General features: G+C 42.8%; 1 protein-coding gene across 9 annotated transcripts in view; it reads left to right on the top strand.

Moving 5' to 3' along the window:
• Nucleotides 1–27867, top strand: part of TRAF3IP1 (TRAF3 interacting protein 1) — an 88088-nt gene that overhangs the window by 35077 nt on the left and 25144 nt on the right. For 7 of the 9 annotated variants that reach the window (XR_012154393.1, XM_073306845.2, XM_073306849.2 and 4 more), the window contains 5 exons: nt 106–126; nt 8649–8739; nt 18921–19004; nt 23924–24044; nt 24228–24264. Coding sequence is in view for 8 of the 9 variants with exons in the window: in XM_073306845.2 (XP_073162946.2) it covers nt 106–126; nt 8649–8739; nt 18921–19004; nt 23924–24044; nt 24228–24264 (354 nt within the window). In the remaining variant the exon portion in view is untranslated. The remainder of the gene's footprint in view (nt 1–105; nt 127–8648; nt 8740–18920; nt 19005–23923; nt 24045–24227; nt 24265–27867) is intronic. The other 2 variants (XM_073306844.2, XM_073306847.2) reach the window with 2 other exon arrangements.

Genomic DNA, 27867 nt, shown 5'->3' with positions numbered 1-27867 from the left:
AGTTCTGTTTTAGTGCTAGAAGTCTAACTTGATCATTATTTTCTCTAGCAAGATATAGAATTTCTTATCTGAAGATTGATAAATGTGTGTTTGTTTTTTTTTCAGGGGAATCTGCCAGTGATGCAGGTATAGTAAGGATTACACTGAAATATAAATAGCACTCACAAAATACCTATCCACAGTTAAAATTAAATTTGTCATTGTAGTATTAAATAATTTTTATGGTTTTAATGGTGTATTTTTTACACTTACAGCAGTATACATTAAAGAACGTTTAATTTATAAACAAAAAATGAAATATAAAATTATCTGTTTTCACACTTTTTTAAATTTTTTATTCAAGTAGTTCTAAGTCAAAAATAATAAGTTACTCTAGGAGTTGGTCTGTATTTAGGGCTAAGTGGTGTTTCTGTATGTTTATTTTTTTAAATTACAACTGCTTTATATATTTTGAGAATAAGCAGACACTGCATGGAACTTGCCTTGCAAATACTGTAGGTAGTTACTTCACCATCTACTTCAGTGGCATTTCCATCTTCCACTTTCCTAATGTAAGTACAAGTTTAGAAAGACATTGGTCTCTCTCCTTCCCCCAGTGCCCTCCCCGCCCCCATTTATGTGTTTACGGCTTCAATTTATGTTAAAGCTGATCTGCAACATTTACTTCCCAAATAGCATGGGATGGATAATTCTGCTAGTAACTGCCTTTTAGAAAAATGAAATATACCAACTCTTTAAAGTCATTGGTATTTTGCTGTGATGTTCCACAGTCTGTTATGCTGTGATGTTGCAGCTACCATTTCCCCCTGTTGCACTTAGGAGCCCAGAAGAGTTCACTAAAGTGAAGTTTTATATGTAGTATGGTTTTCATCTCCAGGTTAAATAATATTTTAAAGACTCTGTAACTGCTCCATATAATAGCCATGCCATTTTCCTGGCTACTTTTAGGCCAACTCTGTACTCCAGCAGAGTTTATTGGTAGCTGTTATATCAAAGAGGGATGCATTTTGAGATATCTGGTTTCCCTCTGTTGCTAACTTGAGTACAGCTGATTTTTGTTTTAAAGGCTAAATTCAGTTAGCAGCCTGCACTCCTCGCTTAATTTTAAAGTCTTGCAGGGAACCTTTTAATGGGAGTTGGGTGTGCACGGAGGCCAGGAAAAACCATGCACACACTTCCCCCCAAAGTTAGAAGAAAATCATGATGCCAAGTGATGGCTTTACAGTGTGAATAGTAAAACTGTGCCATTAATAAACCAAATAGAACACATTAAAAAGAAAAGGAGTACTTGTGGCACATTGGCACCCTGACAGTAGGATTGTCTGGCTCTGTAGACTCCTTCCTCAGGCCCTATGCTACCAGCACTCCCAACTATCTTCGAGACACCACTGACTTCCTGAGGAAACTACAATCCATCGGTGATCTTCCTGAAAACACCATCCTGGCCACTATGGATGTAGAAGCCCTCTACACCAACATTCCACACAAAGATGGACTACACGCCGTCGGGAACAGTATCTCCGATAATGTCACGGCTAACCTGGTGGCTGAACTTTGTGACTTTGTCCTCACCCATAACTATTTCACATTTGGGGACAATGTATACCTTCAGATCAGTGGCACTGCTATGGGTACCCGCATGGCCCCACAGTATGCCAACATTTTTATGGCTGACTCAGAACAACGCTTCCTCAGTTCTCGTCCCCTAATGCCCCTGCTCTACTTGCGCTACACTGACGACATCTTCATCATCTGGACCCATGGAAAAGAAGCCCTTGAGGAATTTCAACAGTTTCCATCCCACCATCAACCTCAGCCTGGACCAGTCCACACAAGAGATCCACTTCCTGGACACTACAGTGCTAATAAGCGATGGTCACATAAACACCCTATACCAGAAACGTACTGACCGCTATACTTACCTACATGCCTCCAGCTTTCATCCAGACCACACCACACCATCCATTGTCTACAGCCAAGCTCTACGATACAACCGCATTTGCTCCAACCCCTCAGAGACAAACACCTACAAGATCTCTGTCAAGCATTCTTACAACTACAATACCCACCTGCTGAAGTGAAGAAACAGATGGACAGAGCCAGAAGAGTACCCAGAAGTCACCTACTACAGGACAGGCCCAACAAAGAAAATAACAGAACGCCACTAGCCATCGCCTTCAGCCCCCAACTAAAACATCTCCAACACATCATCAAGGATCTACAACCTATCCTGAAGGACGACCCATCACTGTCACAGAACTTGGGAGACAGGCCAGTCCTTGCTTACAGACAGCCCCCCAACCTGAAGCAAATACTCACCAGCAACCACACACACCACACAACAGAACCACTAGCCCAGGAACCTATCCTTGCAACAAAGCCCGTTGCCAACTGTGTTCACATATCTATTCAGGGGACACCATCATAGGGCCTAATCACATCAGCCACACTATCAGAGGCTCGTTCACCTGCACATCTACCAATGTGATATGTGCCAGCAATGCCCCTCTGCTATGTACATTGGTCAAACTGGACAGTCTCTACGTAAAAGAATAAATGGACACAAATCAGATGTCAAGAATTAGAACATTCAAAAACCAGTCAGAGAACACTTCAATCTCTTTGGTCACTCGATTACAGACCTAAAAAGTCGCAATATTACAACAAAAAAACTTCAAAAACAGACTCCAACGAGAGACTGCTGAATTGGAATTAATTTGCAAACTGGATACAATTAACTTAGGCTTGAATAGAGACTGGGAGTGGATGGGTCATTACACAAAGTAAAACGATTTCCCCATGTTTATTTCCCCCCCTCCACCCCCCACTGTTCCTCACACATTCTTGTCAACTGCTGGAAATGGCCCACCTTGATTATCACTACAAAAGGTTCCCCCCCCACCCCCGCTCTCCTGCTGGTAAGCACTTAAATATGGAAACCCATTGTTTCTTGTTCTCTGTGTATATAAATCTCCCCCCTGTATTTTCTACTGAATGCATCCGATGAAGTGAGCTGTAGCTCACGAAAGCTTATGCTCAAATAAATTTGTTAGTCTCTAAGGTACCACAAGTACTCCTTTTCTTTTTGCGAATACGGACTAACACGGCTGCTACTCTGAAACCTGTCATTAAAAAGAAAAAGGCCTGACCTTCACACTAATCATAACAAAGCACTCTGAGTTAAGGCTGCCTAAATCTTCTCTAAAGCTCCATCACCGTAGTCTCTAAGTAACTTAGTATTGTGCATATGTGCAGTCTCTCAGTCAGTGGATCTTAATGCATACTGTCATGTGCTTTACTAAGAAGTTACTTCCTACTTTTATAAGCAATCTGTGGTATTCTTCATTCGTGTGGGATAGAGAAATATTATGCCTATTTTATATATGAGGAAACTGAGAAACAGGAAGGCTTACATGATTTGCGAGGGCCACACAAAGCCCGTCAGAGTCAGCAATGAGAATCAGAAAACCTGTTCTTAGCCTAGATATTAAGTCACTGAACTATTTGTCCTCTCTTGCTTAAGGGTGATATGGCTTGTTAACTCCTAATTTCCTTATTCATTAGTTTGTACTATCAACTTTAGTGTTAAAGTAGCATTTTTGTACATTAAATGTGTTCATGCCTATTCTTTTACTCTAACGAAGTAAATCAGTAGACTACGTATTCAAAATGGCTGGGTGCTGCATTAAGTTAAAATTAACTTTAAAAAATCCTTACTATCTATTTGCCAATGAAAAAAGAAAGGGGATGTCTTACTGATAATAAATGAATTGTTCAGGGCTCAGGGTAAAAATAAAAAAGTTAAGAAAAGTGAACAAATGATATCCCAGTCAGCAAAGTACTTAAACATGCGAGTAGCCCCATTGAGGGCAGTGGTGGCACACATGCTCAAAGTTAGGCATATGCATAAATACCTTGATGACTCAAAGCCTGGTTTACTGGGACGGAGCCATTCTTCGGAGGTATCAGAACTAAAGTTTATGGGGGCAGAAGACAAACCTCTTATAGAGGGTTAGTCTTCTCTTAGAGCACTATCTGAACACATCAATACTAAATAGGAAAAGTCATTAAATATCTGTTTATACAAATTTTAAGATTGGTTGTAAGGGTATCGAATGCTTTCTGCCTCCTAATATTGTTTTTTCTAATTTTTATGTTTACTTATAAAAAGTATCCACAGAAATACTGTTGCAAAGCCTGAGGAACTGTTTATATCCTGCTAACCTGCACAGTTATTTGTCAGAGAGAACAGAAAAAGAACTAGATAAATTCATGGAGGAAAGGTCCATCAATGGCTATTAGCCAGGATGGGCAGGGATCGAGTCCCTAGCCTCTGTTTGACAGTAGCTGGGAGTGGATCACTTGATGATTACCTGTTCTGCTCATTCCCTCTGGGGGACCTGGCATTGGTCACTGTCAGAAGACAGGATACTGGTCTAGATGGACCTTTGGTCTGATCCAGTAGGGCCATTCTTATGTCTATTTAAACTCAGCTTGAAAAAGACAGATTCAGAAGACAATCTCCATAGGTTTAGCATGAGGAAATGTTGAGATTCCCTTTGACCAGACTAGTTTTGTATTCCATTCAAGGGTCGGGGTGGGAGATTAGTTGTATTTTATTAGAGTAATCTTTATAATACGTGGCATCAACTGTACTGAGATCATAATCATGTAACTATAACTAAACAAGAATTGGAATCACTAACTAATTGGAAATGCTAACAGCATTTTGAGATGTATAAGTAGGAGCATTGCCAGCAGATCGAGGGACGTGATCTTTCCCCTCTATTTGACATTGGTGAGGCCTCATCTGGAGTACTGTATCCAGTTTTGGGCCCCGCACTACAAGAAGGATGTGGAAAAACTGGAAAGCATCCAGTGGAGGGCAACAAAAATGATTAGGGGACTGGAACACATGACTTATGAGGACAGGCTGAGGGAACTGGGATTGTTTAGTCTGCGGAAGAGAAGAATGAGGGGGGATTTGATAGCTGCTTTCAACTACCTGAAAGGGGGTTCCAAAGAGAAGGGCTCTAGACTGTTCTCAGTGGTAGCAGAGGACAGAACAAGGAGTAATGGTCTCAAGGTGCAGTGGGGGCGGTTTAGGTTGGAAATTAGGAAAAACTTTTTCACTAGGAGGGTGGAGAAACACTGGAATGTGTTACCTAGGGAGGTGGTGGAATCTTCTTCCTTAGAGGTTTATAAGGTCAGGCTTGACAAAGGCCTGGCTGGGATGATTTAGTTGGGGATTGGTCCTGCTTTGAGCAGGGGGTTGGACTAAGTGACCTCCTGAGGTCCCTTCCAACCCTGATATTCTATGATTCTATGAACACTGTTAGAGGGGAAACAGCAAATGTAAATATTTAATGGAATGAAATAGAAGCTTGTAATTGCAATAGATTTTAAATGTCCTAATGTATGGAACATAATCTTTTTTATGAACTTCATCTCCTCTCTCATATGTACCTTGTATAATGAACAAATCTGAAGTTAAGAGGAAAAATTTGCTATGTTACTTTCGAAGAACTGGAGGAGAGAGTGAAATCCTTGTTCTTCATGTGGTTGCAACTGTGTGAGCATGCCTAGCACATCAAAGCTGGAGAATTTTGCCTAGCAGTACCTGTAGGGACAGACCTTGCACCCTTTTCCCTCATAGCCCCTCCCGTGGCTATATAAGGGCAGCACTGCCCTCACCCGCCTCAGTTCCTTCTCGGATGCTTGCTGTAGGCAGTGAGTCTTCGGTGAGATTTTTTTTTTTAAACCCCGCACTTACCTTCACAGTTTTTTCTGTTTCTTTGGAAAATAGTTATAGTTGGTTAGTAGTACCTGTTAGTCATAATAGTTAGTAGTAGTAATAGTAATTAATTAGGTAGTTTCTCCTGGTGGAATGCCCTTACCAGGGTTTAAAGTTTGTCCTTTGTGTAGGGTAGCTACCCCAATAACGTCCCCCACACTTGACGTTTATGATGTCTGGGGGAAGGGCATATTAGAGAAAGGTGCTCCATCTGTAAGCTTTTTAAAAAAGAGGACACAGGTGGCTTGAGACTTAAGATTAAAGCAGCATCTTCTCAAGCAGGCCCTGAGCTCTGCCTCTGCACTGGGGACCACTCTGGAGCATCAGGCCCGTCAGAGGTACTGAGGGGCCTGAACTAGTACAGGCTGGATCTTCTCAGCTGAGCGCAGTTTCCTCGTCAGAAGGAAGAGGGATCTCTTTTCATCAGGTCCCCCATGCAGATGTGTATTGCCAACCAGCATGTGCTATTGTATAAAAATGACTTTGTGAACTGGGACCCCATGTCCAAATTTGTGGATAAGTTACCAGAATCCTTCAGGGAGGAGTTCAAGGCTTTTGTTGCAGAAGGCCGTTTAGTGACGAAGACATCATTACAGTCAGCTCTGGATATATAGTGGATGCTTCATCCAGGCTAGTGGCTTCAGTCTTTACAATGAGAAGGATCTTATATGGTTGCAAAACCCTGTCATAGCTTGTGAAATCTAGCAGAGCATAGAGGACTTGCTGTTTTTAGTCACCTCATCATTACTGAGAGAAATGACGAGACATTGCATTCCTTTAAAGACCTCCAAACCCCCCGTGCTCCTTGAGGATTTATGTGCAGGCCCCAAGGAGACATGGCTTTGGTAGCCATCGACAACAGCAGCAATATCCCCCTCAGCGATATTTCCATCAGTCCTCTACTCTATGAGGTAGCAGGATTTCTCCAGAAAGGGGCACAAATTGCAGAGAAGACTTTCTGGGTCTAATTCTAGCCACATGGCCCATCTTCTTGTCTCGTGGACTTGACAGCCTATTTGACTTGAGTCTCAAGAGCAGGACTCCATCTTGGAACATCACTTTCCTGTCCTTTCTGTTCCGGGACAGGTTGTCCCGCTTCTGTAGTACTTGGGTGGCTATAATTACAGACAGGTAGGTCCTTAGCACTATGTGATCGGATTATGCTATTCAGTTCATATCCAGTCTCTTTCCTATCATTGTTTACTCAGCAGGTGCAAACCCTGTGTGCTATGGGGTCATAGAGGAGCTTCCTCCTTATGTTCATGGAAAAGGATTCTACTCCCAGTACTTCCTGATCCCTAAGTCCAAGGAAGGAGAGAGACCTATCCTTGATCTCTGTGATTACCCTGACTACTGTTCTTTCTGCACTGAATTATAATGTCTGGTTTGCTGATGTCTTTCTCCAATATGCTTATTTTCAAATGAGGAATCTTCCCAGGCCACACAAAGATTCTGAGATTTCTTGTTACTGGCCAACACTGCCGGTACACAGTTCTCCCCTTTGGTCTATCTTCAGTCCTGTGGGTCTTTACCAGATTGGGTGACTGTGATGGTGGCGGCAGCCTTTCTCAGAAGGAGAGGGGTTCATGTCTCTCTGTACTTGGACAATTGGCTGGTGAAAGGCACATCCAAGAAGCAGGTCATCATTCATGTCCAGTTCACTTGGACCTTTTTGGTTAGCTGGGTCTGATCCTGAACAAAGGAAAATTAAATTCTAATCCCAACTCAACTCAAAAAATTGAATTAATTGGGGCCCTATTAGACTTTACAAAGTCTAGGGTCTTTCTCTGGTAAGAACAATTCCAGACAATTTGGCACCTTTGTCTGGCTCTCCAATTCCATCCTTCAACCATGGTCTGTGTATGCCTGAGATTACTGGGCCATATGGCCTCGTGTATTTCCAAGGCACAGCAGGAGAGGCTCTTTGCCCTCATCAGTTGTGTCTGAGGTTGGTCCGTCACCCAAGTTGCTAGTCATTGGACACCCTTTTCTGAGTATCCTTAGAGCTACTGGACTCACTACAATCATGGATAGAGCACAGCAGTGTGTTTCAAAGGGGTCCCTTTTGCCTTTCTTCCACGAACCAGAACTTTAATCACAAATGCTTCCACAATAGCCCAACAGACTGCTAATGAAAATAACTGCTCAGAGGTGCATCTGCACCTGAAGTGGAGCACCCCATTGGGGGACACAACTTGAAGAATTACAGTTACAGGGTGAGTAACCTTTCCTTCTTTTCATCCCCTCTGCATCAGAGTTTCCAGCCTCAGTTTTGGTGTAAAGGAACAGAGGGAGGGTTGGGGTGGTGCTGCCCTTATATAGCCATGGTAGAACCTACGAGGGAAAGGGCACTAGCTCCGCCCTTGCATGTATTACTAGGCAAAGTTCTTCGCCTTGGTGTCTGGGCGTGTGCACACCTGAGTGAAATACATGTCTGCACCCACATCTCAAAGAACAACAATTATGCTACAGGTAAGTAGCCATCTTTTTCCAAATGGAAAAGGTCACAGTACTGTGAACAAATGTGAAGAGTTAGAGTATAGACAGTGTTGGAACTGATGAAGGTGCTTCTTCACGCCCCAGACTCGAACCATACTGGAGTATAGTATTATTTCTCAATATCCATTTGAACTGTAAGTTCAATATTTAAATAGTTTTAAATATTTCAGTCTTAAAAGGTTTTGGTTACAAATAAATTTTAAAAAATAAACTCAGTGTTTCTTTTGTAGTGGATTTAGTTAACTGGCACACTGATGAGCTTTGATAAAATGTAAAATAATGCAGTACAAAATCTTAGATTTACATTTCAAACTTGTAATTATGACTAAGCTGTGGTGGTGTTTCCTTTTAATAGAAGGAGAAGCTGGAAACCGTGCCTCTGAGAAGCCAATGGTGTCCGAGAATGGCGAAGTATCTAATGATCTTCCACCTCACGTCAACCAAAGGTCCGTTCCTATCTCTCTGTTCCTTTCTAACCTAACTGTAACAGGTCTGAAGAAGGCAATTGACTTGAGAGCAGATAAGGACACTTCTGGCAAGAAATTGCTGCTAATGATAGTCTGCATTAAGAAGATGTATCAGATGATTCAGCCCAGTACTCCTAGATATGGTTGACTTCATTGTCTTAATGAACAGTTATTTCCAGTTTGTAATTTTTGTTGAATTCAATGTTACTGTGTTAGTTTATAGCATGCTTTGATGTAAATGGTACTATTTTCAATTACAGTGCACAGATTGAGAATGAAATAATGAGATGTACATTACATTAATGCATTTCCCAAGTTCGATACTACTGAGGTACAGAACTCTCCTTTTCAATTGCCTTATTTTTTTCAGTCTTTCCAAATCCAAATTTACATTTCCTCTATATGTCCAGGCAAGACAGCAAAGGTGGTTCTTTGAGTGATTGCACATGTGTGTTCTGCTCTTGGTGGGTGCACCCTCTAGGCATAGTTGTCGGAAATTTTTTCCTCAGTGCTACCCATTGGGGCAGCTTGAGTGCCCTCTGCTACCACATGCCACTGCATGCAGATAGGGCCAAGCTGCCCTTGAAACCTCTCTCGCCTCAGTTTCTTCTTACTTCGCATGATGATGGTTCGAATCTGTTGGTCTTGCATTAGCAAGAGCTCTCAGCATGTTTTTTCTTGTATATAGTTACATGTTTGTACAGTTATTAGGGATAGTTGGTGTTTGTTGAGTTAGTTTAGTGTCTGTTAGTTCTTTCTCGGTTCCCCAAGGTTGGGGATCTGTTATAAGTACTGAGGAATGCTTCAGTCACTGGGCTTCAAGCCTTGCCTGGCATGACTGAAGCCTTTGCCTGTGGGTGACCCTCACTTTAGTTGTTTGAAATGCTTGAGTGAGTTTCATATAAGGATTGGTACCAGATTTGCAAGGACTTCAAGTCTAGAACCAAGAAAGATCTAGAGACCAGACTGGAGTTTCTTTTGATAGAGACTGTTCTGAGACTATCTTCAGAGCCGTCTCGATTGGAGATGGTACTGAGCATTTCAGCATCTGAAGAAGTGAGGCTCCGATACTGACTGAATCCTGGCACTGCTCTCCCTTGCCTGTGCCCAGGAAGAAGCAGAAGGCTTCCAAGGACGCTGCTGGGAGATGCAGATCCCCAGTCGCTAAGTCAGCCAAGAAAGGGGACAGTGTAGAGTAGAGTGCAATCAAAACTGAAGCACTCCTCCACTCATCATCAGCTATATCAGCACCGTTGACTCTGGTGCTGGGGCAGGGACTGTCGAGTCTGGGGCCTGAAGAAGCATCTTCATCAGTTCCAACACTGTCTACGCCTATTGCACATCAGTCAAAGACTATCCCAGTACATCTACTCCAGAGATGTTTTAAGCTGCAATGGACTTGCTGAGCTTATCAGGGCAGCGGTGCAGATCGCTTATATGGTATCGATTGACCACTTGGTGCCAGCTCCTCAGTGCAGTTCCCAGCACTGAGTCAATCTCCTGTGTCTTAGAACAGAAGAACGGCCATTCTAGGTCAGACCAAAGGTCCATCAAGCCCAGTATCCTGTCCTCTGACAGTGGCCAATGGCAAGTGCTCCAAAGGGAATGAAGAGACAGGTTATCATCAAGTGATCCATGTCCTGTCACCGAATCCCAGCATCTGGCAAACAGAGGCTAGGGATACCATTCCTACCCATACTGACTAATAGCTATTGGTGGACCTATCTAGCTCCCTTTTGAACCCCGTTATAGTATTGGCCTTCACAACACCCTCTGGCAAGGAATTCCAGAGGTTTGACAGTGCATTGCATGAAAAAATACTTTCTTGTGTTTGTTTTAAACCTGCTGCTTATTAATTTCATTTGGTGACCCCTAGTTCTTGAGTTATGAGAAGGAGTAAATAACACTTCCTTATTTACTTTCTCTATACCACTCATGATTTTATAGACCTCTATCATATCCCCCCTTAGTCGCCTCTTTCCCAAGCTGAAAAGTCCCAGTTTTATTAATCTCTCCTCATACAGAAGCCATTCTATACCCCTAATCATTTTTGTTGCTCTTTTCTGAACCTTTCCCAATTCCAATATCTTTTTTTGAGATGTGGTGACCACATCTGCACGCTGTATTCAAGGTGTGGGCATACCATGGATTTATATAGAGGCAATATGATATTTTCTGTCTTATTATCTATCCCTTTCTTGATAAAAAGAAAAGGAGTACTTGTGGCACCTTAGAGACTAACCAATTTATTTGAGCATAAGCTTTCGTGAACTACAGCTCACTTCATCGGATGCATTCTTGATGATTCCCAACGTTCTGTTCGCTTTTTTTGACTGCCGCTGCATGCTGAGTGGATGATTTCAGAGAACTATCCACAATGACTCCAAGATCTTTCTTGAGTGGTAACAGCTAATTTAGACCCCATCGTTGTATATGTATAGTTAGGATTATGTTTTCCAGTGTGCATTACTTTGCATTTATCAACATTAAATTTCATCTGCCATTTTGTCGCCTAGTCACCCAGTTTTGTGAGATCCTTTTGTTGCTCTTCACAGTCTGCTTGGGACTTCACTATCTTGAGTAGTTTTGTATCCTCTGCAAATTTTGCCACCTCACTGTTTACCCCTTTTTCCAGATCATTTATGAATATGTTAAATAGGACTGAGTCCAGTACAGATCCCTGGGGGACACCACTATTTACCTCTCTCCATTCTGAAAACTGATCATTTATTCCTACCCTTCGTTTCCTATCCTTTAACCAGTTACCAATTCATGAGAGAACCTTCCCTCTTATCCCATGACTGCTAATTTTGCTTAAGAGCCTTTGGTGAGGGACCTTGTTAAAGGCTTTCCGAAAATCTAAATACACTATATCCACTGGATCTCCTTTGTCCGCATGCTTGTTGACCCCCTCAAAGAATTCTGGTACATTGGTGAGGGATGATTTCTCTTTACAAAAGCCATGTTAACTATTTCCCTACAAATTTTGTTCATCTATGTGTCTGACAATTTTGTTCTTTATGATGGTTTCAACCAATTTGCCCGGTACTGAAGTGAAGTCTTGGAGCTCTTATCCTTCACTCTTCCCTGGACTCTTGGCACCAGTCCCTGGCAGTGACTGGATTCGCCCCTCCTTGGTCAGGAGAAGGTGACTCTTCTGCTGACTCGGACCTTTGCTCTTATGTTTCCCAGCTGCAGTGTGTGTCTTGCTGTTCCCCCTCCTAAACCTTACGACCCAGGGTACACTTGCTAGATCCTGTGAGTGGTGCTGACATGGACATGTGACCTGCAAGACTTTGGGGTCCAGTGCCCTTTCAGTTGCCCTTCTGGAACCCATGGGGGCTCCCCCTGTTTCCAGATCACCCTCCCAAAGTTCAGTTTCCTCAGCTAAACATGATGAGTCAGCTCGTCAAGCCCATTATTGGGTCCAATACAGAGCAGGAAGAAGGTGTCCATGAACGTTTGGCAGGGCAATGAACAGGGACGCACAGCCCCAGCTTGTGCTGGATTCATCTTTCTCCTCACCAGGTGAGGCAGTTTCCTTAGGGTTGCCTTTGCCCCCTTCTGATGACTAGAGGGTCCACCAGCAGCTCTTAAAAAGGGTGGCCTTGGACATTCAGGTAGAGGAGGTCAGGGAATCTTTTCCCTGTCTCATTGATATTCTGGCCTCTGCCGCTCCATCTCGGTGGCACTGCCAATTTAATGAGGAAATTTTAGAACCTATCAAGTCTCTCTCTGGCAAACTTCCTCCTCACTCCTTCCCACATCTAAATGAGTGGAGCATAAATATTATGAACCCTCCGAGGTTTTGAGCACTTTTATTCCCATCCCTCTCTGGGGTCACTAGTCTCAGCTGATGATGAGAGGGAGCTCCGGGGCAACTGACATCTACCCCTAAATCAAGGAGTGCTAAAAAGCTTGAGTTGTTCGGTAGAAGAAATTATTCTATGGCAGGGTTACAGCTTAGACTCACTAACCAGGAGGCTTTATTAGGGCGATATAACTCTAATATCTGGGACGCCATTCTAAAATTTAAGGACAAGTTGTAAGGCCTCATGGATCTAGAACCTGGGCCTGTAGAGCTACCAGGCAGCTGACATCTCCAGGCTGGCACCCAGCGGCAGCTGCAATCAACTTGCACTCTGCTTCCCGTGACCCACCGTGGACACAGACCATGGGAAGTTCCGCCTCAAAGGTTTTACAGATGGCAGCCCCATATCTCCCGATTGGCTCTCTGCCCGATATAAATCCCAGAGGAGTTCCAGGAAGTGTCCAGGCAACAGCGTGGATCTTCTGAAGCTGCCATGACCATTCCTGCTCCTTGGTCTTGAATTCCTCGTTTAACCTTGGCTTGATATGGACTTTGCCTCCTGATTCAGACTCTGACCCTTGTTATCAACCCTGGCCTGGCCCTTACTCCAAACTCCTCTGCAACTCCTAGCCTCGGGTTTGCCCCTGCTCTGACCCTAGGCCCTGACTTCCCTTGTCGGGATCCTGAAACAAGTTGGCTGAGGATTCTAAGCAGGAGTTTCTTTCACTGATAGATGAAGGGAAGTGAATGTCAAGAACATCACTTCAGGCTGGTTTGGACATGGCTGATTCAGCTGCTAGGACCATTGCCTCTGCCATCACCATACGCAGGTGCTCATGTCTACAGTCTTTGGAGTTGCCCCAGAAGGTTGAGCAGACTCTGTAGGACCTGCTATTTGAAGGTCATCCCTCTTTTCATCTCAGACTGATGATAAACTTCACAGCTTAAAGGACTCTAAGATGACTCTGAAGTCTAGGAAGCACTTTTGTCCTCAGCTGTCCCACAGCTACCCCACTTCTGCACCTTGTCAAGCTATATGGAGGAAAATGAATAGGAGTTATAGACGCAAACTGGCTCTTGCTGCTGCTTCAGAATTTCCTGGTCCATCTAAGCATCCTGGGGTTGCTAAGCAACCATTTTGGTGGTGGAATCGAGGATGCCAAACCAGTCTCTGAAACAGCAAGGTTTGTTTTGTTAGTTGCTAAGTAGACCTTGATGGGACTATCTTGGCCTTCCACCTTCAGGTGGATAACTGCTGTCTTTTCTAATAGAATGTCAAGAAGATGTTTGAAAGACTTGGAAAGATGTATCCTCAGGAACAAGATCCTGTTCCCTAATGGGATCTAAACTTGAAATTGTCCTTTTGAGCCTTTAGCTACCTGCTCTTTACTGCATATTTCATAGAATCGTAGAATATCAGGGTTGGAAGGGACCTCAGGAGGTCATCTAGTCCAACCCCCTGCTCAAAGCAGGACCAATCCCCAATTAAATCATCCCAGCCAGGGCTTTGTCAAGCCTGACCTTAAAAACTTCTAAGGAAGGAGATTCTGCCACCTCCCTAGGTAACGCATTCCAGTGTTTCACCACCCTCCTAGTGAAAAAATTTTTCCTAATATCCAACCTAAACCTCCCCCACTGCAACTTGAGACCATTACTCCTTGTTCGGTCATCTGCTACCATTGAGAACAGTCTAGAGCCATCCTCTTTGGTACCCCCTTTCAGGTAGTTGAAAGCAGCTATCAAATCCCCCCTCATTCTTCTCTTCTGCAGACTAAACAATCCCAGTTCCCTCAGCCTCTCCTCATAAGTCATGTGTTCCAGACCCCTAATCATTTTTGTTGCCCTTCGCTGGACTCTCTCCAATTTATCCACATCCTTCTTGTAGTGCGGGGTCCAAAACTGGACACAGTACTCCAGATGAGGCCTCACCAATGTCAAATAGAGGGGAACGATCACGTCCCTCGATCTGCTGGCTATGCCCCTACTTATACATCCCAAAACGCCATTGGCCTTCTTGGCAACAAGGGCACACTGCTGACTCATATCCAGCTTCTCGTCCACTGTCACCCCTAGGTTCTTTTCCGCAGAACTGCTGCCTAACCATTCGGTCCCTAGTCTGTAGCTGTGCATTGGGTTCTTCCGTCCTAAGTGCAGGACCCTGCACTTATCCTTATTGAACATCATCAGATTTCTTTTGGCCCAATCCTCCAATTTGTCTAGGTCCCTCTGTATCCTCTCCCTGCCCCCCAGCGTATCTACCACTCCTCCTAGTTTAGTATCATCCGCAAATTTGCTGAGAGTGCAATCCACACCATCCTCCAGATCATTTATGAAGATATTGAACAAAACTGGCCCCAGGACCGACCCCTGGGGCACTCCACTTGACACTGGCTGCCAACTAGACATGGAGCCATTGATCACTACCTGTTGAGCCCGACAATCTAGCCAACTTTCTACCCACCTTATAGTGCATTCATCCAGCCCATACTTCTTTAACTTGCTGACAAGAATACTGTGGGAGTCCGTGTCAAAAGCTTTGCTAAAGTCAAGAAACAATACATCCACTGCTTTCCCTTCATCCACAGAACCAGTAATCTCATCATAGAAGGCGATTAGATTAGTCAGGCATGACCTTCCCTTGGGGAATCCATGCTGACTGTTCCTGATCACTTTCCTCTCATGTAAGTGCTTCAGGATTGATTCTTTGAGGACCTGCTCCATGATTTTTCCGGGGACTGAGGTGAGGCTGACTGGCCTGTAGTTCCCAGGATCCTTCTTCTTCACTTTTTTAAAGATTGGCACTACATTAGCCTTTTTCCAGTCATCTGGGACTTCCCCCATTCGCCACGAGTTTTCAAAGATAATGGCTAATGGCTCTGCAATCACAGCCGCCAATTCCTTTAGCACTCTCGGATGCAACTCGTCCAGCCCCATGAACTTGTGTACATCCAGCTTTTCTAAATAGTCCCTAACCACCTCTTTCTTCACAGAGGGCTGGCCATCTACTCCCCATGTTGTGATGCCCAGCGCAGCAGTCTGGGAGCTGACCTTGTTCGTGAAGACAGGCAAAAAAAGCATTGAGTACATTAGCTTTTTCCACATCTTCTGTCACTGGGTTCCCTCCCTCATTCAGTAAGGGGCCCACACTTTCCTTGGCTTTCTTCTTGTTGCCAATATACCTGAAGAAACCCTTCTTGTTACTCTTGACATCTCTTGCTAGCTGCAGCTCCAGGTGCGATTTGGCCCTCATTGATTTCAATGAAGGTAACATTTTTTGGTGGCCGTGACTTCTGCTAGGTAGGAGATCAGGTGAGCTGCAGGCCCTGCCTGTCTGGCCCTCCTTATACTGTTTTCTTTAAAGACAAAATGTACCTTCGTTTTCACCCAAAGTTTCTCTCAACCGCATTATCTAGCTTCCGTATCAACCAAGCGATTTACCTACCTTCATCTTTTTCCCCGAGACCACACCTGAATAAAGATGAAGAGCATTAGCATTCTCCCTTGACAGTTCTAAACAGTTCTGTCTGTATTCCCAGCTCTTTGTGGTGATCTCAGAGAGAATGAAGGGGCTCCCAGTTTCTTCTTATAGAATAACGTCTTGGATAGCCTTGCATATTCTCTTGTGCTACAGTTTGGCTAATGTTATCCCCCAAGCAAAGCGGCAGCAATTTGACAAGATTGCAAGAGGCTTCTGCGACTTTCCTGGCTGTCCTAGACATTTGTAGGCAGCATCTTGGTCTTCGTTGCACATGTGTATTTCCCATTATGCCATCACTCAGCAATCAAGAGACGAAGCTTGTCCTTCAGTTGTTCAGATGGGCTTTGATGCCACCAAAACTGGAATGCACTTGTGCAGTCACTGGAAGAAGGAAAAACGGTTACTTACCTGTTCCATAACTATTGTTCTTCAAGATGTGTTGCATATGTCCATTCCATGACCCATCCTTCTACTCCTCTCCATTTGAATTTTTCTGGCAAGAAGGAACTGAGAAGGATCAGGGCAGGTCTGCCCTTTATACCTACATGCAGTGACATGCAGTGGCATGCAGCAGCAGAGGGCCCTTGAGCTGTCCTGATGTACCACTGAGGGGAAAATTTCTGACAGCTGTGCTTGGGGCACATCCACACCAAGAATGGAATGGACATGCGGAACACATCCTGAAGGAAAACTTATTGTGAAATAAGTTAGTGACTCTTTCCTTATAGTTGGAGCCAAAACCAAACTTTCTCTTTTACATTAAGATTTCTGTTGTTAATGCTGAATTTGATGCAGCTGCTGCAGTTCAAAGTCAAGCTAAACATATGCCCAAATAAATCTTAGTCTTTAAGGTGCCACCGGACTCCTTGTTGTTTAAGCTAAACATAGTGCAGCAGATCATAGCTATGTTATTAACAGGGTGCGCAAGGTGTTCAGCTGGTGCAAAAGATTTGGATTCCTTGAAATGCAAAAGGTTACTGTGCAAAGGATCACTGTATATTGATTTATGGAATGCATTCTCTACGTTGCTTCATAGTATGATCACAATACTTACTACTGTTGTGATATCGGGAGATGAGTTGTTTTATAAACACAACCCTTAATGTTTGTAAAGTTCAGTTTGTGTTTTCCTTTAATCGCTGTGAAGCGATTAAAAAAAACTAATTGCAGTTAATCACACTGTTAAAACAATAATAATACCATTTATTTAAATATTTTTGATGTTTTCTACATTTTCAAATATATTGATTTCAATTACAACACAGAATACAAAGTGTACAGTGCTCAGTTTATATTTATTTTTGATTACAAGTATTTGCACTGAAAAAAACAAAAGAAATAGTATTTTACAATTCACCTAATACAAGTACTATAGTGCAATCTCTTTATCATGAAAGTTGAACTTAAAATGTAGAATTATGTACAAAAAAACCTGGATTCAAAAACAAAACAATGTAAAATTTTACAGCCTGCATGTCCACTCAGTCCTAATTCTTGTTCAGCCAGTTGCTCAGACAAACAAGTCTGGTTACATTTGCAGGAGATAATACTTCCCGCTTATTGTTTACAATGTAACCTGAAAGTGAGAACAGACATTCTCATGGCATGTTGTAGCTGGCATCTCAAGATATTTACCTGCTAGAGGTGCTAAAGATTCATATGTCACTTCATACTTCAACCACCATTGTGTCCATGCTGATGACGGGTTCTGCTCAATAACAATCCAAAGCAGTGCGGACCAATGCATGTTCATTTTCATCGTCTGAGTCAGATGCCACCAGCAGAAGGTTGATTTTCTTTTTTGGTAGTTCAGGTTCTGTAGTTTCTGCATCGGAGTTTTGCTCTTTTAAGACTTCTCAACGCATGTTCCACACCTCGTCCCTCTCAGATTTTGAAAGGCACTTCAGATTCTTAAACCTTGGGTCGAGTGCTGTAGCTATCTTTAGAAATCTCACATTGGTACCTTCTTTGTGTTTTGTCAAATCTGCAGTGAAAGTGTTCTTAAAACAAATAACATGGTGGGTCATCAGCCGAGACTGCTGTAACATGAAATATATGGCAGAATGCCGGTAAAACAGAGCAGGAGGCATACAATTCTCTCCCAAGGAGTTCAGTCACAAATTTAATTCACACATTTTTTTTAACGAGCGTCATCATTCCATCATGTCATGGAAGCATGTCTTCTGGAATTGTGGCCGAAGCATGAAGGGGCATACAAATGTTTAGTGTATCTGGCATGTAAATCCCTTGCAATGCCAGCTACAAAAGTGCCATGCAAATGCCTGTTTTCACATTTTGGTGACATTGTAAATATATAAGAAGAATGCAGCATTATCTCCTGTAAATGTAAACAAACTTGTTTGTCTTAGCTATTGGCTGAAGAAGAAGTAGGACTGAGTGGACTTGTAGACTCTCAAGTTTTACATTGTTTTGTTTTTGAGTGCAGTTATGTAACAAAAAAAATCTACATTTGTAAGTTGTACTTTCACGAAACAGACTGCACTACAGTACTTGTATGAGGTGAACTGAAAAAATACTTTTTCTTTTGTTTATTATTTTTAAAATGCAAATATTTGTAATGAAAAATAATATACACTTCGATTTCAATTACAACACAATACAATATATATGAAAATGTAGAAAAACATCCAAAATATTTAATACATTTCAATTGGTATTCTATTGTTTAACAGTGCGATTGAAACTGCGATTAATCATGATTAATTTTTTTAATCACGATTACGTTTTTTTGCGTTAATCGTGTGAGTTAACCATGGTTAATCGACAGCCCTACTATAAACTAGTAACTTCCATGGACATGTATTAGTACGTTTTGTAGCTATAAATGGAAAAATCTTTTGTTTATTGTAGAAGACCACCACGTCCCAATAGTGCCAGGCCAGCTCCCCCCCGGATAAAACGACAAGAAAGTACAGAGGTTTTACTTCCAGAGAGGTAAGGGAAGGGCTATGTGTGGGTACGTGATGCAGAATAAACATTCCTAGTTATCCCAACACATCATTCTGTAGTGTGCCATGTGACACTCACCCATAACAATGATACTAAAACATACATGCTGCACATGGCCTCAGCTTAGAAAATTTAAAGATTTCATATGCTGGTCTTACTGTTTCTGCAGAACCAGTATATTGTCAGAACAAAGTGAAACTGACCTGTGGTGTCAGAAGCTTTGAAAAGCAGATAAAATCGTCGGCTGTTGCAAACTCTGGAACAATAAATCTGATAATGCTAATCTAAAATAGGCCTAGAAAAGACCTGTCAAAAATGCAGTGAATAGACCATGGCTCCAGAATGCTGAAGGTGCGTTTTGAAACTAGTTCTAATTACCAAAATGATAAGCATCTGATAACTGCTAACTTCCTCTAATCCAGAAAAGCAAGTTGATAGTTAAAAGAAAAAAAAAATATTTCTGTGGCCAAATAAGACAGTTACTTACCAGTATTGTAACTGTTCTTTGAGACGTGAGTGCAGACGTGTGTTCCACTCAGGTCTGTGTGCGCCTAGCACTACCTGTAGAAGTGGCACTCATGCCTTTTCCTTCCTAGTCCCTCCCATGGCTATATGGCAGTGCCGCCCCGTCCTCCCTTCCCTTTCTTTGCACTGAAACCCCAGGTTGGAGACTCTAGTGCTGAGGGATCAGATGGTGGACTGTGGAATATATGTCTGCACTCACATCTTGAAGAACAACAGTTACGATACCGGTAAGTAACCGTCTTTTCTTCAAGTGGTTGCAGACATGTATTCCATTCAGGTGACTCTCAAGCAGTTTGAGCAGGAGGTGTGGATCAGAGTCTATTTAAACAGTGACTGCAGAACTGTCTTTCCAAAGTTTTCATCCGATCTCGATGCCGTAGTGATAGCATGATGATTAGCAAAAGTATGTACAGAAGACCATGTCACTGGCCTGAAGATATCCAATATTGAGATATTGCTAAGGAATCCAATTGATGTCACTTGATCTCTCATTGAATGAGCCCATAATGACTGAGGGGATGTCATCTGAGCAACATCATGAGTTTAGGTAATACAAGCAGTTATCCCCTTGGAAATGGTCTGAATGGAGACCAGTTGTTTTTTCATCTGCTCACATAGGGTACGAATAGTCGAGATGATGTATAAAACTGCTTAGTCCTTTCTAAATAGAATGCTAGGCACCTCCTGACATTTAAGGGATATAGATGTTGCTCATCTGCACTTGAATATGGTTTGGAAAAAAAATATAGGTAAGTAACCTGAGTAAAGTGAAATGGAGATACCACTTCGGACAAAAATTTTAGATGTGGTCTTAAAGCCACTTTGTTCTTGAAGAATTGAGTGTACAAGGATCTGCCACTAAGGCTTGTATCTTGCTCCGTCATCTTGCGAGAAGAGAGCCAATAAACATGTTGCTATCTGCTCGAGCTGCAGGCTCTTTAGCACCGTCAGCCCCCATTAAGGTCCAACAATTGCACCATTTCCTTCACTGGTAGAAAAAGGAGAACAATACCCTTAAAAAAACACAAAAACTCACTTTCATGGGGTTTGAGAATACTGACCGTTCCTTGTATGGGAGGATGGAAAACTCAGATCACAGCCAAATGAGCAGGAGCACTTGTCTCTGTGGTGGTAATGGTACCAATCCCAGAACTGACCATGATTCCCATTGTCTCGATGACCTTCAAGATTGAAAGCGATAGGAGGAAGCAGAGGGAGATGCCTCCAAATTCCACTTTGAGGACCCTTCCAGGTAATCTGATGGTGGCAGGGGAGCTGCTCCTGATGGCGCCACTAAATGCCCTGCATCATTTGTGTTCCAACCTGATGATGTCATTGGTGCAGGAGGAACAGTCAACGGCTTGTTGACCACTGGTAGCAGCCTCACACTCATATTTGGCCCTGGAGCAGCCATTGAAGCTGGTCTCAGGCCTGCCAGATGCAGACTACATTGTAATCAGTGTCTGCACCAAAAATTCCGTCCCCATTAACGACACCCTCAGCGCCAATGAGGAAAACAGCTGCACCCCTGGACCGCAGGGTGGAGGACATTGCTGTAAATAACTATAAGTCTGCCCCTGGTCCAGGTGGAAGTGGGGACACCACAGATAACACTGCTGCAGTCAATTGTTCCTGAATAAGCAGCAAGTTAGGACAGGCAGGCACAGCAAATCTGCTGTCTGGTATGCAATTGGTGTGGAAACAGACAATGCTCCTTAGTACTGGATTCTTCAGATGTCCCCAAGGCAATACCAGAGTTCACAGTATGGAGTACCCCTGGTCCTGCAATGGAACTGTTGAGAGGTTGACAGCCGAGCTCTATCCCACATACCCACAGACTCATGGTGCTAATTGGTACTTTCCCTATACAGAGAAGATGAATCTCCTTTATACTCTGGAATTCCCCCGGTCCATTTTCTGGGTTCTTTTTCTTGGGGGACCTGCTGAAGGAGAGCATTCCCTTTTCTTTCTGGGCAAGGAATCTGAGCTCAGTCAAGAAGTCAGGTCCTTTTTTTAGGAGCCGGACACACCTGGATTGTTCCTGTTACTGAGGCAAGTCTCATGGCCTGCTCAAGAAGTTGCTGCTTTAATCTGAAGTCTCTAGCCACCTGAGTTCTTCTTAAAGGAGTTACAGGTGAAGCACCTTTCCTTCATGTGCCCTTCTCTGAGGCACAAAAGCATCGGTGTTACAAAAGGACAATATTTAAACTCTGGGAGAGCATCCCACTGGGAAAAACTACCTACCTAATTACTACAAACTAAAAGGTACTACTAACTACAGTAAAACCTGCCAAGAGTGACCACTCATGGGAGTTCGGAAAAGTGGTCGCTTGTAAGAGGTGGCTTCTCTTCAGAGGTTTGCACACCGGAGAGCAGCAGCTGCTGGAGGTAAGGAAGATTGGTTTCTTCTACAGGTTTGTTTTTATAGATAGGAGTAAGAAAATGTGGTCACTGGTTGCAGATGCCAGGTTATCGCTCTTCACGTTTTCTTCACAGTTAAATTATAGGGGGAAAAACTTTCGGTGGTCTCTCTTCAGAGGTGGTTGCTAAAGCAGGTTTTACTATATATGCAAAAAAGATCACAGAAGACAGTGAAGGCAAGCGTGAGGTAAGGTCACACTAAGTGCTAGCTGCTGGCGGTAGGAAGGAACTAAGGGGGGTGTCACTGCCCTTACATAGTCATGGGAGGGGCAGTGACAAAAAGGGCCTAAGTGCTGCCCCTGCAGTGACTGCGAGGCAAAATTATCTAACTTCTGTGAGCTGTGCATGCATACACCTGAAAGGAATGTCTTTAACAACTCGAAGAAGAACCTGAATGCCTGGCCAGTACTTTTGTCTTCATAGATTCATGTATTCCAAGGCTCTCAGTAAGTTTCCCAAACCTGAGGAAGAGCTCTCTGTAAATTGGAAAGCTCGTCTCTCTCACCAAGAGAAGTTGGTTCAATAAAAGATACTACTTCACCCACCTTGTCTCTCTGATATCCTGGGACCAATGTGGCTACTACAACACTGTATAAAACAGGCCATAGAACTTCCCAAACCAGTCTTAGAACATATCTTTTAGAAAAACATCCAGTCCTGATTTAAAAATTGTCAGCGATGGAGAATTCACCACAACTCTTGGTCAGTTGTTCCAGTGGTTAATTACTCTCACCATTAAGAATTTTCACCTTAATACTGCCAGTCTATATTTATCTAGCTTCAGCTTCCAGCTATTGGATCTTTCTCTGCTAGATTGAAGAGCCTGGTATTAAATATTTGTTCACTGTGGAGATACTTATAGACTGCAAAGTAAAGTTGGGCTACAATTGGAAAATGGCATAAATTTAGATTAGGAAGTGATTCTCCTATACAGTGGAACCTCAGAATTACAAACACCAGAGTTACAAACAGACCAGTCAACCACACACCTCATCTGGAACCAGAAGTATGCAATCAGGCAGCAGCAGAGACAAAAAAAAAAAAAAGAGCAAATACAGTACAGTACTGTGCTAAACATAAACTACTAAAAAAATAAAGGGAAAGTTTAAAAAAAATTGACTAGCCAAGGAAACTGTTTCTGTGCTTGCTTCATTTAAATTAAGGTGGTTAAAATCAGTGTTTTTTCTTCTGCATAGCAAAGTTTCAAAACTATTAAGTCAATGCTCAGTTGTAAACTTTTGAAAGAACAACCCTAACGTTTTGTTCAGAGTCACAAACATTTCAGAGGTTCTACTGTATTAGAGAGAACAAGGAGTCCGGTGGCATCTTAAAGACCAACGTATTTATTTGGGCATAAGCTTTTGTGGGTAAAAAACCCACTTCTTCAGATGCATGGAGTGCAAATTACAGATACAGGCATTATACACTGACACATGAAGAGAAGGGAGTTACCTCACAAGTGGAGAACCAGTGTTGACAGGGCGAATTCGATCAGGGTGGATGTAGTCCACTCCCAATAATTGATGAGGACGTGTCAATTCCAGGATGGGCAAAGCTGCTTTTGTAATGAGCCAGCCACTCCCAGTCCCTATTCAAGCCCAAATTAATGATGATAAATTTGCAAATGAATTTTAGTTCTGGTCCTCTACTTGTGAGGTAACTCCCTTCTCTTCATGTGTCAGTATATAATGCCTGCATCTGTAATTTTCACTCCATGCATCTGATGAAGGTTTTTTACCCATGAAAGCTTATGCCCAAATAAATCTGTTAGTCTTTAAGGTGCCACCGGACTCCTTGTTGTTTTTGTGGATACAGACTAACACAGCTACCCCCTGATACTTGTATTAGAGAAAGAGAGGCTCTACTGTATTAGAGAGAGAGGTGTGTGCTCTCTTCAGGTATGGACAACTTTTGGTCAAATTTCTGTATGGTTTAAATTTCCATGGTCTGTCTTTCAGGAATGGCAGCGGTAAAGCCGTCTCAAATGTGATCATAGACAAACAGAATTCTGACGATGAGGATGATCAGTTTGTGGTGGAGGCAGCACCACAGCTACCTGAAATGCCAGAAATGGAAACGGTCTGTTAATATAACAAAACCCAGCCTTTTTGTCCAAATGTGTTCCCTTAATGTTGAGTTCCCTTAATGCTGTCCAATTATTTTTTTTATTTGAGCAGTTTCTTATCTGAGATGCGTGCATGCGTTAGATCACAGCAGTGTAAGCTTCCTAATAACTAAAAGCTTTTTCTTTTTCTTATGTAGGAGCCAATAGTAGAGCTGGATGGTGATGAGAAGCATGGTAAGTTTCTCTGGCTCTTCTCCGTTCATCTGTGGTTCATACTCTGCACAGGATGTAAAAGAATCTTAAATAGATAATGGGAATAACCTTTCTTAATCATGTTTTGATCTTGCATCTTGAGGGTACATACTTCTAATTTATGCAATAACTTTAAAAAAGAAAAATATAGAAACAAGCTATTTAGCAAAAGCAATCTGTTCTTATTGTAACAGGGTAGCAGGATCTACAATCCAGGTAGGGATACAGATTTGTTAATTCATCCTGTTAACAAGAGTTTAGAACCCTGCTGAGTAAATTCTGCTAACTTATTATGGTAGGTACCGCTGGTAAAGTCCACAGAGAACCAGCATATTATCAGATCAAAGTGAAACTAAACTGTGGTATCAGTATGTGTTTGCTGCGAAGTTTTAAAGAAGATCAAACCACTGAACTGGCAGAAGTCACTGACTAAGCACCGTGAACCAAAGTTTGTTGACGTGCTCAACCAGATTTTAGAGTAATAGCTTCAGGTGCAGAAAGAATATTTTCTTCGTTTCAGTTTATTCAGCTGGCTCAATTCAATGACTAGTTCATTCACCGTTGAGAAACTGGTTATGAGTTGAAAAAGCAGGGAAGTTTATTTTCCTTCCCTAATCTATGAATAAAAACTACGGATTAGAGGATAAGATCTACTAGTTCTAAAATCTTGAAGGACATGGTGACCAGAAACAATTAGTTCTCTTCATTAATTACGAATAATACTTCCCTTTGTTTATTAAATTAGTTTTAAATGCAAAACGTTTTTAATAGACATTTTTCTTACATATCAGCACATTTAAAGTAGTGTTTAGTAAATAAAATGCGATTTTTGTACATTTTTAATTGAATTTCTATTTCCATCCAAATAGAGATAGACACACATTGTATTCTTTGTAAGTAATCATTGTAATCACATTGTAAGTTAAAAAAAAAAAAATCATCTAGCAAATAAGAAACGCATCATTCACATTCACCATTTTCTAACTTAATAAAATATAAAACTTAAGAATCTAAATACATATAAGTTAAACTATATAATTGCTTAAATAAATCTGTATAATATAGTATATCCTCCTGGTTAGCAAAATAAGCACCAAAGTTAGGATAATGGCTATATTTAGTTGCAAATCAACATGTTTTAATGGTTACCAACCAATGAGAATCAACCTTTCTCTTTAGGAAGATAACTAAAAAGTACAAATGCAAAACAGTATTAAAATTGAAGATTTAAATCATGGTTTCTGATTTAAAATTGGTGATTTAAATCAATCCACCAGGCACCTAGGCTTAATTAGTTTTGTTTTGTGGTGGTGACTGAATTACCAGTAAGGCAAAGCCCAAGAAGGAGCTAAGTTTGGTGGTATTATACAGCCGATGTAGACTTTCTTTTGAGTGTGGTCGGAACTGTCAGGTCACACTTATGTAATAAGCAGCACATATTATCAGGAACTAAACTTGTTGTCCTTTTAAATCAGGGGTCGGCAACCTTTCAGAAGTGGTGTGCCGAGTCTTCATTTATTCACTCTAATTTAAGGTTTGGCGTGCCAGTAATAAGAATCCATGCTGAGCTGCTCCCCCTCTTGGCCCTGTCTTCACCACTCGCTGCCCCAGGCTGGGGCCAGAGGGGCACAGCGTGGGGCAGCTGCAGAGCCCCCCGGGCCGATGCCAGGAGCAGAGCTCCGCGGGCCAGTGGCTGGGACCCGGGGCTGGCAGCGGGCTGAGCAGGGCCGGCAGACAGAACCCTGGATGGCAGAGGGCCGGCGGATGGTACCCCAGGCCGGCAGCGGAGCCCCCGGGACCGTTGGCCAGGACTTGGGCAGTGTGAGTGCCACTGAAAATCAGGTCGCATGCCGCCTTTGGAATGTGTGCCATAGGTTGCCTACCCCTGTTTTAAATTCTAATAACACTGAATAGATACTTAACTTCTGAGAAGTGTCTCCTGAAAAACAATCATCTAGATATGAGTTCTAATCTGAGCTCTACCACTACCCATTTTGTGGCCTTGAGGGAGTCACTTAACTTCTCTCTGTCTCTGCCTATCAGGGACTGTGGTTTTGTGATTGTGGTAAGCCGCCAAGGGGTCAATTCCCATTTTATACTGAGACAGTGTATCTACACTGGAGTTTTGCATCAGTGTAGCTGCCCCAGTACAAATATCTCTATATAGACAGACCTTGGGATTGGATTGAGGATTGTCTAGTTTACAAGAGCTCCAGTTCAGCAAAGCGCTTAAGCTTTTGAAAATTTTACCTCACATGCTTAAGTGCCTAAGGGCTTGTCCATACGTAAAACACTACAGCAGCATAGCTGCACTGCTGTAATTCTTCAGTGTAGAGACTACTTACTCTGACAGGAGGTAATCCACCTCCGTGAGAGACGGTAGCTAGGTCGACATACCAATGTCTACATGGGGACTTAGGCCTGGTCTACACTACAGAGTTAGGTCAATGTAAAGCAGCTTATGTTGACCTGTTTATGTCAGTGTAGACACTACAGCCTTGTTCCCACTAATGTAAGTGCCCTACTACACCTACATAATAATTCCACCTCCACAAGAGGCGTAAGGCTTATGTCGATGTAGTTAGGATGATGCAGCATCTATGTGAACACTATGAGTTACTTACATTGGCTCCATGCTGGAGCCGTGAAACTGACAAGAAAGCTGCTGGCAGCTTGAGCGATCACCCAGGGGTGGGTCGGGGGCTCCAACTAGAGCCTGGCTGCCCCCCAGGCTCCTGTCCTCCAGTTCAGCTGCTGCTCTGGCTCTCTGTTGGGAGCCCCGCAACACCGAGGCTCCCAGCTCACCACTCCCTCCACACTGGGCTCTTGGCTCCCCACTGGGAACCTGGCAGCCATCCAGGTTCTAGGTGTGGAGCTCCAAGTGGGGAGCAGGGAGCCAAGAACCCGGAGGGGGTGGGGGTGAGAGCAGACAGGCTCCCAGCAGGGAGCTGTGTAGAGCTGAGATTCTGAGCTCTCAGCCCCCCCCTTAAGTCTCTGGAAGTGTTCCTGGTGAGTAGGCATACCACCAACAGAAGGAGGGCAGTGTGGACTTGAACCACCGCAGTAACTGCTGCAGTAGCTATAAGACAACCTAAAATAGTTTGTAGTGTAGATATGCCCTTAGGTTGGCTTAACTAAACTGCTCAGGGATGTGGATTTTTCACACCCCTGAGTGACATAATTATACCAACCTAATTTTCTGCTGTAGACCAGGCCTGACTCCTGCTGGTACTTAACTTTCTAAGTCACTTAAATGCTTTTGAAAATGTTATCCATACTTAAATTTATGCAGATGCTTCAGTCTCATTGATTTCACATGCTTAAGTGCTTAGCTGAATCAGGGCTAAGGTGTTGTGAAGACTAGCTCATGTTTGCATAGCACTTTGAAAGCATAAAATACTATCTAGGTATCAAGTACTATTGTTGTTTCTCACAGCCATAAGAATGTTATGTTAAAGTATGAAAAAAGATGAGAAAAATCATGTGGAAACTGATTCTGAGCTAGCCCAGAAATCTGCAGGGAGTTAGTTTCAGACTTCATACTCAGTAGCCCAGCATGGTCTGTGTGACCACTTCAGTTAACAG

Source organism: Lepidochelys kempii, chromosome 11 (assembly GCF_965140285.1).
Source record: "Lepidochelys kempii isolate rLepKem1 chromosome 11, rLepKem1.hap1, whole genome shotgun sequence".
NCBI lineage: Eukaryota > Metazoa > Chordata > Testudines > Cheloniidae > Lepidochelys > Lepidochelys kempii.
Note: the sequence above shows the minus strand (reverse complement) of the source record. Positions and strands in the feature narration are given on the sequence as shown.